The 16,189-nt window shown below is 40.8% G+C and overlaps 1 protein-coding gene across 1 annotated transcript in view; it reads right to left on the minus strand.

Moving 5' to 3' along the window:
• The window catches only part of plcb3 (phospholipase C, beta 3 (phosphatidylinositol-specific)), a 51,291-nt gene extending 44,652 nt beyond the window's left edge, over window positions 1-6,639 (minus strand). Inside the window, exon 1 of the mRNA XM_042400959.1 lies at window positions 5,995-6,639. Coding sequence (XP_042256893.1) covers window positions 5,995-6,093 — 99 coding nt within the window. The 5' untranslated portion in view covers window positions 6,094-6,639. The remainder of the gene's footprint in view (window positions 1-5,994) is intronic.
• Between the last annotated feature and the right edge of the window lie 9,550 nt (window positions 6,640-16,189).

The raw sequence follows: 16,189 nt of genomic DNA on the forward strand, positions 1-16,189 counted from the left end.
ACCTCTCTCTCTCGCTCTCTCTCCCTCGATCCATCCATCCCTTGTTTCTCACCACTCTGTCAGGATGTCAGCAGCGTTTCTCAGCATGGCGTCAGACCTTCACGCGATCCTGTTTTCCTCCCTAAATCATCTTCTTCTTCTTTCTCCGCTCTCATCTCCTGAAACCCCCCCACCACCACCACCACCACCACCACCACCACCACCACTACCACCATCACCACCATCTCATTATGACAAATTTGTGGTTTGCTGTTTCCGTGCATCAATCCAACACTAAACCAAGATAACCACTTTCTGACAATGCTGGCAAACAAGAACTGGCATGAAAGTAAAGCCCATTGTACTTTCTAATCAGATCATGATGACAAAGCACCTCTGTTTACAAAAGAGATCTGTTTCTCTGGATTTCATTTTGAAATATTGGTCATATTTCAGGTGTAAAAACGCTTTCCAAGCTGTTATGAAACCTAGGAGCCATGTCAGTATCCAATTCTGACACATGAACAGCACAGGATCCATTTTAAAACTACACTTAAGGATGTCCTGAAAATATAAATCACTTTTTTTTTTTCTTTACCATTTAATATTTATCATGCACTCTTCACTATTTGTATCCTGTTTACAGTCCACACCTGTATGTAGACATTCCTTGCGTATATTTCTGAAGATCGTTGTCAAATTCCTTGCATGTGTAAACATACTCGGCCAATAAAGATGATTCTGATCTTTTTTTACGACAGTCATGATCAGTTAAGGTTGCAGATCTTTTTTTTTTTTTATTAGTGCTGTGGCCTCGTAAAAAAAAAAAATTCCATGGCATCATATAGAGCGATTGTTTACCACGAAAGGAATGAAGCAAAGGTGAAAAGAAGTCAGGGAAAAAAAAAAAATTGTTGACGTTTTTATTGTTCAAGGTAAACGCAGTCCTATAAAAATGATGCACGTGGTTGAGAAAGATTCCTGCAAGAATTGAGACACACTCTCTAAATTTTGCTGAAAAATTAAGTGTCAAAAACATAAATCCATCATCAACCATGGAATTTATATTACTCACAGCACTGCATGTCCTTAGTCATGTAACAACTGAAAAATAAACCCTTAAAAGGAACAGTTTGACATTTTGGGAAATTTGTTTATTTGCTTCCTGGAACCTCCGCTGGTTGCCTGGCAATGTCAAACTATTCCTTCAACAAACTGCATTAACATCTGCAGGATAGACCTCATGGTAATTTAGGTTTTACAGATGCACTGAAAATCATCCAAACCACATTCAAGGTTAGTTGAGAACTAGACTATAACTATCTGCATGATGTAAACGTTCGTACATGGATCCAGACACGTGGATGCAGGCACTTGGGAGAGGATATATTAAGCCTACATGGAGGTAATGAAAACAGCAGCTCCAAAATTGCCAAGTCAGGATATTTGTGAATGGGGAGCAAGTGTCAGCTGTCAGTTTGGTTTGACAACACGGTACCGCTAAACACCGAAGACAACAGCAGCATTGAAGTGTCAACTGCGGCGCTGGTCTGTTAGGACTCGCAAAATAATGCCAGCCAATTCCAGGAAACAACCCCGAATTGTGACATTTTATGGTCCGCCGTGCTTCGCTCGAGTTACAGGGATGTGAAGCCGGAGCCAAGACCTCTAATTTCTAAGGGATGTCTCGTTCCCAAAACTCTGTCCAATTAATGAGCAACTTGTGATTCCGTGTGACTTTGTTTACAAGTCCTGGTCTGCTTGTAATTGCGCTATGTGAACATAAACAAATCAAATCCAAAAACGTGGGCTAAAAAAAAAAAAAAAAAAGCACACTTTTACCACATGGTTCTGACCGAAGGAAACATGTAGAAGTGCAGACATACGGTGCCTAATTTGACAGAATATACATGAGAAGGAGTGTGATATATCGGGAAGTGGCACAGTGGATGCATATTTGAATACCGGGTGCAAATTTAATCCTGCCGAATGAAGCCTGCAAACGCTGTGGAAGGGAGGCAAATGTAATTCTTCTGTGTAAAGATGATTATTTATTTCATTTTGTGGACTTTAAAGATTGATATCAAAGCACTCAACGGCACAAGCCTCACTGTAGACAAACTGTCTGTCTCTGTTTGTCTAATTGGTTGTTTGGGAGGAATTTTAACTGAATTCCAGTTGGAATTCATCTAAATTGAATTGTGGCCGGGGCTGCAGAGGGCGGAGCGGCAGAGGCAAAAACAGGAGGGAGGGAGAGAGAGAGGGAGAGAGAGAGAGAAAATGGCTTGGCTCTGGAGCCTTACAACAAGCTCGAACAGGAAGTCATTCAACGTGTAACACACACCCAGAACAAAACAACCACACACACACACACACACACACATATATGAGCACACGTGTGCACAAGCCGAGACGCAGAAGAAAGAAGGTCAATTTGGAATGCATTCCTCCTCCTCCTCCTCCTTCTCCTTCTCCTCCCCCCCCCCCCCCCCCCCATTAGTCAGTGTGTGAGTTTGTATGTGTAACTTTCTGTGTCATTTGATGGGCCTACAGTAGAATTCCCAAGGCCATTGAGAAACAGAGGTTTTGTTGTGAGAGCAAAAGATTTCCCCGAGACAATAAAACAAGTAAGAGACGGCGGCAGCAGCGGCTCAGTGACAGATGAGTACGGAGCTGAAGAGAGGGGGAAGAATGAAGGGAAAAGGGAGGCTGAGGGATGAAGGGACGGTGGTAGAAGAGAGGACATGAGATGAGGGATGTAGAGGGACGACAGTGAGATGGAGAAGGCGGGAGAAAAAGAGGGAGAGATGGGGTCAAAAGTGGGATTTTCATGTAAACAAACTGCACCGCCCTCAGGCACTTTCTCTGTATGTGTGCGAGTGTGTGTGTGTCCCAAATCTTTTTCTCACTTTGCAAAGTCCTTCAAGGAAGATTTTTGGGACAGCGGTCCATTAGTCAACTTGTTAGAGCACAGACAGGTGCTAAAATAACCCGCGTGTCCCCTGTAGACCGTTCATCTCTAAGCTTCACCTGAAAACTTTAGAAAACTTTGCTTTGAGACAAGCAGATGATGAAGAATCAAGCTGCTTTAAATAGACAAGCTCTCTCAGGTCATATGTTATTGTGCTACATGTGAATGTTGTAAATGAATTTTCTGTGACTTTACGCAGCCGGATCATGTATCTTAAAGAGACTTGCTGGTAAAATAAAGGTTGAATAAAATAAAAATTCAACAAGCTGCAACAGATGTACCTTCAACTTAAACTGTGCTTTGTTCATTTTTTAGCTAAAAGTCATGAATAGGTTGATTTGGGTGCAATCATGACAAAAGTGAGCAAATAAGGCGATCATTGAGAAGACCGATGGTCTTCACTTGCCTTGACACTCCATTTACATTGTAGGTTTGGCAGGAAATTGTACTCCTCCACTCAAAAATGTTATTGCTGCTCGAGTTGGATGTTTGAGCTTCACTGTGCAGAAATGATGAATGTGCAAAGTCTGACAGCAGACGTCTGTTTTCACATTGCGAGTTTCTCCGTTGCTCACCTTAAATCCGAGGTGAACACGTGCGTGTACGAGTATGATTTATGACATCACAACTCATTTGGAAGCCAATCCTGGTCCAGTATGCAACTTACACAAGTGTGATGTGGAAACTTAAAAGCCTCCAATGCACAAAACACTGAAAATGGACTTTACAGTGAAGTAGGAGACATTGTGTGTCCAGCAGTTAAACTTTTCAAATGAAAAATATTTGGGCATATTTATAGACTTTTGGATTTTTCAATGGAAAACACGTTTGGAGTTGATTTTTTTTTATCTGTAAAACGTCAGTTATTAGTGGAAATGGCTGTCACAAGTTCCTAGAAGCCACGGTGACATCTACAATTTGCTAATTCTGTCAAACTAACAGTCCAAAACCAACAGATTTTACATTTATATTAAAGAACACAGAAAGGCAACAAATTCTCGCCTTTGCAAAGCTCAAACCAGTAAACGTGTGGCTCTTGCTAAATCACTTAAACGATTAATCAATCATCAAAACTGTCACTGAATCATTTTCTGCAGATCAACTAAGAGTAACAGGCTGAGCGTTTTAGCTTGAATGTGCACCGAGTCAACTCAGCTCTTTTTTAGATTAGCTCAGTTTTTCTCTTCTACTAACGTCATCCCGAGATCGTGAGACAGGCCTCTGGGCTTAATTTGGAGGGATCACTATTGATTATCATATTTATACACAAGTATCACAATTACTTTGTCAAGCGCTGCTGTTTAACAATGGAGCATCTTTGACAGTTATCTCGCCGTCAAACACAAAAGTATTCTAATAAATATTTTATGAGAAAGCTGGATTTCTTTCGCTCCCTCTCATATCTCTCCCACATTCCTCCTCCTCCAAACTGTGTTATCAGTCAGCCATTTATTCTCCATAATACATTTGTTGATTCTAGGGGGAAATGGCAAATGAGGGGAGAGGGGATGAAAGAAGGACAAGGAGAAAGCATCCACATGTTTTTAAGTGTTCACACACTTAATCGGCAGCATAACCATTTCCTGGGAATTCCCTTTGAGAGACAGAGAGAGTTAGTGTGTGAGAGAGGGAGGGAGAAAGAGAGGAAATCAAAAGGACATGGCATTCACTGTTTGCGTGACAAGAGCCTTCTTCGGAGGCCAGACACACATCCCGTCATCGTTCCAATGTGTGTGAGGCTCTGTTGCTGATAAGTTGTTCTACTTTCAAACATGTCCATTTCTCTGTTAATGACTCTTAGCAGCAGGTTGCATCTTGTGTGTGTGTGTGTGTGCACAAGCGCGCCTCTGTGTGTGTGTGTGTGTACACAAGTGTCAACATCACACCTGATTTCATATCTGCAAAGTACACTTGTGATAATGATGACTTATTAGAAGAAGGAACCTTTCTACCATGCAGGATTTTGATGACACACACACACACACGCACGCAAACACACGCCTAGCATGTAATTCTGTTATAAATCCAAGATGAGGGTTTTCCAAATGACACAGGCCTGCAGTTAAAGCCTATCAGTCAACAGCTCGGTTAATCATTGATGGCCTACTTTCTACATGGAGAAGACTAGAGAATGGCCCTGCACTCTGCCTCAGAAAACCCCAAACACACACACAGACACACACACATAATTATTATGGTCAATGACACGGGCAGGCACATGCCAGCGTTGCCAGACACGCTGCTAAAGAAATACGCGGAAGAAAGAGCTCAACTCAAGCAGGGAAAATAATTAAAACCTTTTGCGTTGACATGATTTAAAAGAGTCTCACGGTCAAATACCAAAACAAACATGTTAACTGAGTTCTTAAAAATGATCAAGGTGACAATTGAAAGTGTGATTTGCAGCTCAAGGTGCACTCAATGCTCCTAAATCACCTCCAGGAGGGGGCAACCCCTACTGATTCCCACTCAAGACAGGTGCTTTCTCCTCTAATCCACTGAGGGAGGGAAAGGTACAGAAAAGGAAAGAAAGAGAGGAGGAAAAGGGAGGAGAAAAAGGGGGTGTTAAGAGGGCTGAACCTGAGCCTGAGGAAAACCGGCTTGACAAGAATTCAGCACAACACAACACATACATTCAAGCCCTGCTGCCTTCTGGCAACTATGGGGGAATTTTCTACTTGAGTATCTGATTAAAACACACACGCACAGATAGTGGTCTTCTGTGTTCAGGGAAGGATTGTGAGGCTGTGCACACACCTGCACTTTACATACACACCTTATCTGACTCTGTATATCTCTAATACACACGCTAACACACACACACACACATACACACATCAGTCTCGTGTGTCACTTCACAACAGTGGGCCTACTGTCAAAACCAGGCTGTCATGTTGTCTAGTTGATCCCATCAGAAGGAAGGAGTCTTATCTAAGTTATCTGTCATTTACCTCCACACAACATTCCGATTTATTTCACTTCATGGCTTTAATAGCGACAATGCTGTCAGGGCAGAAAGCAGATGTCAAACATTTCATTCTCACCTCGTCCCATTTGATGAATTTGCCCCCCTTCTTCAGCGCTTCGTGGACGGACACGGGTTTGAGCTGCAGCGCGTGGACTCCCGGCTTGGCCCCGGCCATGTCGAGGGACTCCCTGTCCGGGTGCCAACGCCTAAACCCCGGCTACGGCGAGCTGCACTCCTCGGAAGGCACAAAACAGCTCTTCCTTCCTCCACTTCCACCCCGGAGCTTCTCTTCTTTTCCGGGGAGAGTGTTAATTGAAAGGACGAGGGGACAAGAAGTTTTTCTCAAAACTTCCACCAAAAGTTAGTGAACCTCGCTGCGAGTTTGGAGAAATAACATGAGGAGTGAAATCCAGAGAGAGAAAGACGGGACTTTGCTGTTTCAGCGCGCACCGCCGCTGTCTTGTCCGCGTCCACGCAACGCGGTGGCGCGCCTATAATTCCTCTTTTTTATTATAGGCTTTGATTCATTTGATTTTGTTTATTTATGCAGAATCCTTTAATCGCGCACTTGAGCCCGCCGAGAGATCCTTTCCTTCCTTCCTCCCATCTGGTCGACCCCTCACTTCTCTCCTCTCCTCTCGCCCTCTTGCTCCTCTACCAACTTTCTCTGCTTCCTCTCTCTCTTGTCGCCTCCGACGCGTTTCTTCTTTTCTCCTCCTCCTCTCCTCCCTGCATGTTTTCTGTGAAAAAAAAGGGAGACGATTTTGAGAGGAGAGAGTGAGGGAGAGGGACAGAGTCAGATATGAGAAATGAGAGAGCGGAGGGGGAGTCAGGGAGAGTTTGTCTAAAAGGGGTGTGTTTTAATTCAGTTCTACTGCCTGCTTGTCTCCTAAAATTTACAGTTTGTATACATCAAAAGTGATATGAACATAATAGACTGTGTGCTCAATGAACATGAGGTTTTCTTTTTCTGAAATAATGCTCATTTCTCCCTGCAGGCCATTTTTTGGGGATCATCACTACAACTTTTTTTATTTACTTCATCTCTACTCGATATTTCTCCAAATGCAGTCAAACTGTCTGCTGGAACTTAAAGGTGTACTCCAGTGATTTAACATTGCACATCCATAAAGTTGGGGGACTTGTGAGAAACAGAAGCATCGCCAAAATCTAAGCAGCCAAAACTGAGATATCCTGACATTTAGTTTCAAAAATGCCAGATCCTGCACTTCTCACAATACAGCTCTACAGCTTTCATTAAACTCTCTTGAATTCCTTCATTTTTCATGTTAACACAGGCTCTGTTGAAAAAAAAAAAAAGAAAGCCAAGATAACCCTGATGACATCACTGGGGTTATTTTATCAAAGCTCCCTACAGAACCAAAACAGCCTTCAGACCACAACTGTTTTCACAGACTGAGTGCTTCTCATGAAGACTAAACTGACCATGATGTGTAAAATTGGTGGAGTGCTTCTTTAATGAGCCCTTGACTGTGAAAGTGAATCAAAATGGAGCTACCAGCCTGTGATAAATTATAGCACAATGATTTATAAAGATGTAAATCCATACTTTAAAAAAAAATAGATTATACATCCTCATATAAGCAATTTCATAGCGTAGACCAGAGGAAGGCAAATCCGTCTCTGCAGCAAAAATATTTGGCCCTCTGATGAAAGTTTTGACTTTCATAGTTTACATGAAAACTTTTACATAATCATAATCTACTGTAGATAACAGGCTCCTGTAAACCCCAATTATTGTAATGTAACCTAATACTGCCCCCACATGAGGAAAGGCATTAAAAACATGGTTGTACCACATTATTTGAACAGTGAATGGTGCTGAAATTAACTCTAATAAACCTACCAGAAATGAAAGTTTAATGTGTGACTTCCACAACTTTAGCCCATGTGACTGTTCTTCACAAACACAAATGGTTGTCAAATAGAAACAGTTTGTTGACGCCATTTTCCCCCTCAGATACAGTCCTTAAAAGTGTTATAAATCCTTTTTATTCTAAAATGAATAAAAATACATACACAAAAAATATAGGCCTGCACTTCCACTGCACCAGTTAACGGGCCCTGCGATGAAAAATCCTGAAAAAATTGGCTTATGGTTGAATGTAGCAGCTGATTCCTGGTGTATATGGTGTTTCCTGATTTGGGGGTTAGTCAGGAACCTCCAAGAGATCCCCAAAATAAATCTGAAGGGGTTACAAGATGACTGAAGGAATAAGAAAGAAAAAAAAGTTAAGGAGGAGAGCATCTAAAAATCCTTAAAATACATAAATGCTAAAAATGAAGCTACCACCAGCAGCCAGTTAGCTTAGTTTAGCATCATGAGCCAGGAAGACTGGCTAGCTTGGATGAAACAAACAATATGTTAATTATATGTTATTTATTAGTATTTATTAGCGAGCTTTAGAGGTGCTGGTAGGCAGATTTTTTACCTTTCGATAAAGCCAAGCTAACTGTTTCTAATCTTTATGCTAAGCTAAGCTAACTGCCTGCTGGTTCAAGCTTCTCAAGAAAGTGGACAAGCATATTTTCCGAGATATCAAACCATTTCTGAGAAAACACAAGCCAAAATAGTCAGTAACCACTGACACAGGAAGAACAAAAAAATGATGTAATGATGTAATGATGTGATGTCTATTTAATACTACAGGCAGAGATAAATGCATATATGAATATTAGAGTTATTTCCTGTTTATTGAATTTCACTGCAGGAGCAAAAGTATAATTAAAGGGCTATTTTACTATAATAACCTTTGCCCTTAATTGCTTTAAATGGGTGTTGACAGTGACAGAGTGCTTGTGGGAATTATTGGTCAGTGGCCTAATATCACTGAAAACATGGTTACATTAATCACAGTTATTATTATTAGTCATTATTCACAGTAATCAGATCACATTGGAGATAGTAATGGAGATAAGGTTCTTACTCAGGCAGTCAAGGTCATGGATATATTTTATAAATGATTGCATTAAATCTGCGTTATATAAACAGGAAACAATAAAGGAGTCGGGGGTAAGGTAATTTAAACCACTGAAAGTCATCAGGTAACTTTCCCCTGCCTCCTCCAGCTCAGTGGCAGCCTATCATGTTTTAAGAAGCGTGAGAGCAAACGAGGCTGCACAGTTACAGTCCAATCCCGTCCAAATCCTGCTGCCAAGCAACATTACAACTTGGACTTCTCATAAAAAAAAAAAATGCAACAGAGCAACAGATTTTTTTGGCAACCGTTGCCATTCTCCAACTCCCTAACTACACCCGGCAGGAATGTCTGCTATGCTGTAGCCTGCTGACTGACTGACTGACTGCCGGCGTGTTTGTGCTGAGTGTTTTTCCTTTACCAAACCGTGGTGAGGAAGAGGAAATCCAAAAACTGTCCACAAGAATCAATCAGAAACAATTTATTGTGAACATGCAACTCCACATTTGTGTGGAGAAACTGCCGGAGTCAATGTTACATGAACCTGAGTAGGTGCACACATCTAGTACGAGATACATTGTTTAACAATTCAGCAGCTAGACAGACTGGCATTGGTGTGTGTTTGTGTGTCCTTGTCTGTGGGTATATCTGAACTGAGTGTGTGTGAACTGGGGCAGTAACTGAGTCCAGGCAGAATTGTTGATTAATCTGATCTTGAACCACCACACACACACACACACACACACACACACACAAACACACACAAACACACACACACATACACATGACCTCTCAGATGACCACAAACAAAAACAAGATGGACACATGCATATGCATTCTTTCAACAGCACAGCACACATGCAGGGATATTGTGTTTCTCTGGCACATAACAAGATGCACGCACACTTGCGCGCGCACACACGCTCTCCTCTCTCCTGTCTCGTAAGCATAAACACAAATGAATTTCTTTTTTAGGCAAACGCTGTTGTGCAGAACGCTGCATTTGAAGTGCAGCCACCTGTGGTGTCAATAGACTGCCTCCTCCTCCCTCCGTTTCTTCCTGTTCTCCCCCTCTTCTCACAAATACATTCTCTCTTTCCTCATGTCATGTCTCGCTCTCTCATTCTAACAGGTGTCCAGCTCCCATTGGTCACTGGGACATGCTGTGCTGTACATGGCGCTCATCTGAATAAATAAGGAATCGGGCAACAAAACATTTTAAGTTCTGTAACAAGAGTGAGCAGACTGTTTGTCTGTTTTTCTCTCTTCTCATAACTTTTTGAGTGAGTGAGAAATGTTCTCAGAACAGAACCAAGAATTAGAAATATTTCTGGTGGTGAGGTTGCTTTGGCCCTGTTCTCTGGAACGAAACACCTTATGACCTCTCACTACTGTGTCCATTTTAAAAGTGTGTCTTTGTATGACTTCATAGATCCCCTGACTTTTATATCTACCAGCAGGTCATCCAGTGAAATGTCTCAACATCCACAAGATGAATTGGTACAACATTTCGCACAGACATTTATAGTTCCCAGATGATGTATTTTAGTTGCTCCAGCACCACCATGAGGTTGACATTTGGGGTTTTGAGTGAATTCAGATCTCAACAGGTACTTTATCGGGTGAGTTGTTAATATTTCAGCTTTGCCAATTCTTTAGCTAATGCCAAATATCTACAAAACTCATGACATTGCCTCAGCTGTTCTTCCCTTTTGGTGCTGATTAGTGAATGTAGGCTAAACTAAAACAGTAAAAATGTCAGCATTAAACCTGCTAATCATTAGCATGTTAGGATTGTCATTGTGAGTATTTTGCCATGCTGACATTAACATTCAGCTCAAAGCATTACTGTGTCTATGAGTAGTCTCATTGAGCCGCTGTAGACGTCTTGGTTTTTTTTTTCTTGTTGTTGTATATTCTTGTACTGTATTTGTTGTGATCTTCTGCCTGCGTTGCTTGTTGCTCGGTGCATTTTAACATATCCGGCCTTGCATTTCTCACACAGCTGCTGTGTCACACAATGAAGGGGATAAAACTGACAGGCAAGATGGAGCAAAAGGAGACAAACAGGAAATAGAAGTATCATTTAGTACAAGAGATACAAAAAAAAAAAGGGGGGGATTTAGAGGGAGATAGAGCGGAATGAAAGCGAAACAATTTCATGAGAACCTCATGAGAAATGTAACTGAAGTGAGTGAGAGATCTAATCATAGTCAGACTGTTCTTTTTCTTATGTATTCAGCGCAACAAGGAAGAGAGGAAGATATTTAAACTTTCCTGCTGATTTCCATCTCTGTTTCACACAGTGATATATGGTACTGTAGAAAGAGAGTAAATAGGACAGAAAGAAGGAGAGGAAGAAAGGTAGAAGGGAATAAAGAGAGAAGGAAAGAAAGAAAGAAAGAACGAAAGAAAGAAAAAAGAAAGAAAGAAAGAATGATAGAAATAATGATAGAAAGAATGATAGAAAAGATACAGGGAAGTAGGAAGGGGTGAATAAGAGTAGGCGGTCAGATAATGACTTGTTGATAAAGAGGGTTATAAAAAGAGACAAAAGGGGGGGAAACAGAGGTTAAAAATGGAACAAAGTGAGGGATAGATACACATGGAAAAGATGTTGTGGAGAAAGGGAAGACCCCCAACCAGTCCTCTCTCTCTCTCTCTCTCTCTCTGTCTAGTAACAGCCAGATCTTTCTCCCCAACGCAAAGCCAAGGACTCACAAAGACACATTGTATACAGACACACAGGCAGATTCTGTCTCTCCACACACTGACCAATCCCCGACACACACATAGGCTTGCACACAGAAACACACACAAGCATGTAAGCCTACATTATGTGCGTGCACGATCACAAACTTTAATAGGAAAGGCCTGACTCAGTCAACAGTAGCAATAAAAACTCGATCAGATTACTCTCCACAGCGATGCAGAGATTTTGGCCTGATGTAGCCTAGACGACTGCTCACTGGAGACTGGTCTCCATAACATCGCAGGGTTATTATTGATGTGTTTCTGGAGAAAAGCTGTCATGTGGGTGTGTAGGCGAAGTGCTGATTACAGTTTTTTTTTTCCCCCCCAGATGAGTAATTCACACACAATGCAGACAGATATAACCAAGACGAACCAAGTGACAGCACCTTTCATCACAGCCAATCTGTCATGGTTAGTTTAGCAGCAGCTGTCAATCACTTCCCCTACATCCTCAAAATCCTCCACATGGGGAACTGAATCCTAGTTATCCATTCATTTTTTCTCTTCTACGTCATCGTTGCTCCTACACGGCTGCTATGTGATCCAGTGCTGCTATCTAGTGGCTGCTTGGCAACACTTCCCTCCCCTCTGTCCAGCGCTGGCTCGGTTGTGCAACAGTTAGGAATGTGGGCGCACAAGTTTCAGCTCTGATTCACTTCCCTGTTTTGAGAATACTGGAGGTGTAGCCTGTCTGTATGTGCACACCTGTCTGTCACAACAATCTGCACTGCCCGTGAGTTTATTTGCACAAATGAATCAAGGTTAAGAGCACTTTTTTTTTTCTTCGAGGGAACGCAATCATGCAGATAGAGAGACTGATTGAGCAAACACAGCCTACACATTGAGCAAATACAGCCTACACATTGCCACCCAGATTAGTGAGTGAAGAAAATATCATACTAAAGATTAAATCATTGGAAAATGACACATGGGCCATTTAATCATAAATTCTGCGATATCACTACACATAAAACATTACAGCAACATCTATATTAACCCAAACTATCTAAAGGTCAGAAGATTACAGGCAAAATGCCAAATTATCATGAATCTTACAATGATATATTTATTAAACATTACAGCACCATCCATATGGCACCAAAGTAGAAAATGACAAAGCGGCCAATTCCTAATAAATCTTCACAGCAAAAATTTATATCATTTAGAGTATAAAACATGTTAGAAAAGACCACTACTCTTCATATATACGTATATTTTTCCATACAAAAGCCACACTGTCCAAGGAATAAGAGAGAAATTAAATATAGGCATAAGAATACAAGCACAACAGGACAGGCTTTCCTCTGACACACCTGTCACATATTCAGGCGTGCAGAAACTTTATTAGTTTTTATGCGGACAGATAGACTTCATAAATCACATTGTTGCTGAATTAATTTTGTTTGTTTCATCTATCACATGCTACATGTCAATTAATACTTGAAGAAATTCCACTCAGACAGAAATGCACAATTTTTAGTGCAACAAATTGTGTTGGTGAAGAGCTCTGGAAACTCTGACTAGATGACTCTGACCTCCCTGTGGAGAAAGGAAAGAGGAACAAGACTGGTTCTACAATATAAGTAAAGTAGAACCTTATTCTATCCTCTGGCAGGGAAGTTCAATGAACAGAAACTGATTTTTTTTTAGCACACAGTGGACACAAATGCACTTTGAATGCCCCAAAATGCCTCCTTCAAGTGTCCTTTCTCTGTATCATCTAACAAAGCTTGCAACGCAGGGGCTCGACAGCTCCCTCCAGTGGATGGATGACTTCTTTAACCTCTGTCTTCTTGGAGAGATGTCTGCATTTCTTAGAGCAGCTCTCTAAATGAAGCTCGAGCTGTCCATGCAAATACATAAATAAAAAGTAGGCTAAATCTGGTTTAGCTGGAAGTGGTGAAAGTTATCTACGGTCACACTATAGAGGAGGAAGTAGAAAGTGAGAGTGCTAAATGTGTCTCTTCCCCAAATGTTCTCATTGTACATGTCTCGGTAGTGATCAGCTTGTCTGGCAGTGGTAGAAAGTAACTAAAGACATTTACTCAAGGACTTAAGTATATATTTGACGTACTTTATTTGAGTATTTCCATTTTGTGTAACTTTATACTTCTTCTCCACTGTAATTCAAAGGACAATATTGCACTTTTTACTCCACTACATTTATTTAACAACTGTAGTGACTTTATACATTAAGATTTTACATACACAGACATATAGACGTACTATATATATTAAACTACCCAACAGTGTATGAAAGACCACCTCAACCAACTACAACAGTAGTAGCTCATTATACATAATTGCAACAGTAATAATAATCTAATATGCACAATACTTAGATTTGACTCTAAATACAGTTTGCTGATAATATTTACACGCTTTTACTCGAATGACAGTTTTATATTGAAGTATTGCTACTTTCACGTATAAGGATCTGAAAACTTCATCCACTGTTGTGTTTTCAGCTGCACAGAATCGAAATCCATGCTTTTTGTTTCAAGTTTTTTGGATGCTTTGGGGAAGGTTTTTTTGTTTGGGGTTTTTTTTGTTTTTTTCCTCTGAAGTTGTGTACTTGCACAATCTTGAAACTTTACTGAAGTTAAATGTGGGAGCTCCTGACCAGATTCCAATGACCAATGACCTATGGACTATTTACTGCTTTATGAGTCAGTTACAGAAGTACATTGTTATGCAACAGCAGATCTGTCTCATGTATGGGCTTCCCATGGTGCTTAAGCTCCGGTTAGCGATTGAAGTTATACCATCATGCAACACACAAGTAACAATGTCCACTCTTTATTCTCAATAAGCTCAGTTGTATGGCTATTTGCAAGCTTGAGGGTCTACGTGAGATTAAATGAGCTCATGACATTTTCTCACGTACCATACCATATTATGTTATATACACTGGCTGAGTTCCTTACCTCCATGTTTTGAACACTCTTCTAGGCCACCGCTGTTTTTTAATATTACATGCTAACATTATGCTGACCTTCTTCTCCAGAGGTATGTGTCTGTCTGACATGAGGATGAAAGACCCAAACATCAGTGATAGCTCATACAAGTCCATGTAGCTGGTACACTCATGCAGATAGTTTTTTTTTAAAACAGTCTGCATATACATTTTATTCTTTTACCTGGTAACGCTTTAAGTTTATAATAAGTATTCTTATGTGTGAGTATTTTTATAAGCAAGCATGCATGAATGTTTAAGTTAGGGTGTGTGTGTGTGTGTGTGTGTGAGTGTGTGTTGGTGTCTGTGCTTACTCAACTGTAAGTTTCAGACATGCTCACTGAATAATTCAGTTTTTTATGTCTTGTTGCCATGGCGGTCTGTGAAATGGTTGCTTGGGCCGGTATGACACGCACACACCAATATCACACACACGGACACACACACACACACACACACACAGACATACACACCAATATGAGCATGTTGACAGATGTGAACACCCCCATACACACTCCAAAGGAGGGAGAGAAATCGACATTATGAATTCGCCCTCCCTCTCTTTACCTCCCCCCATCACTTCACACTCTATTATTATTAAAACTCTTGTTATTAAGCAGCCTAGCTAGGGGGTGGGGTTCCCTGCTGTTAGCACACAATGGACAGACTGTGAAAAAATGTGACTGGTTTCCTGTTAATGGAACACCTTCAGTTGTTTTATCTCTGTCGTAGCCTGTAGAGGAAGCATAAAAGTTAAAGTGGATCCCAAACTAGAAAAGCCAGCAGCTTTCCAGTAGTGTGTAACCTCAGAGGATGGTGCAACCATGGCATACATACAACATTTTTGTACATTGTGAAATATAAGCTCATCTTTTCACAAGCTGTGAAATCTAGGTGTGAAATTAAATCGGTATACATTTCACACGTTCCAACGGAGACGTTTTTACTGTTGTGAACTAGTCAGATGAGTATTCAAATACGGATGTTTGAAGCAGTTAGACCCCTGGGCAAACTGGTAATTTGTGTAAATACTGTGCAAGGACAAAGTGCTGCATGATGCACTGCAGTTTAGTAGGTATTTAGCACACAATGGTTTGCCTCTGGCAGGCTAATGGTGCACACAATGACAAATAACAGGCCATTTGAAAAGTCAGAAAAGTTTTTCAAGGGTTAGGCAATTGAATAGGTCACTATGGACAATGGGTGTTTTGAAGTGGGGGTTAGAAAGCGTGCACAGACAGAATGAAATGTGTCTTTGATGTTCATATTTGATGATGTTTTGGCAATAGAGCATATTCTTCTTGTGTGAAGTGAGTTTAACCGTGTTAAAATGAGAACAGTGGGCTTCAGGGGCTCACATTTGAAAGTTAAAGATCCCCTCCAGACATGTTTTAAGATGTATGAATGCTTTACTTTGAATAATAATGTGTGTCTGATGTGGGTTTTCTACCAAAAAAGTTCAATTATTTTGTTCAAATCCTTAAAATGACATCTCCTTCTCCCTCATTAAAACATCTGAATCTCTGAATATGTAAATACATTTCATTTCAGAAGTTTAATTGCTGGACACAAGATGTCTCCTTGTTCACTATAAAGTCCATTATCAGTTTTTGTGCACCGGA

This window comes from Thunnus maccoyii, chromosome 22, assembly GCF_910596095.1.
Source record: "Thunnus maccoyii chromosome 22, fThuMac1.1, whole genome shotgun sequence".
Taxonomy (NCBI): Eukaryota; Metazoa; Chordata; class Actinopteri; order Scombriformes; family Scombridae; genus Thunnus; species Thunnus maccoyii.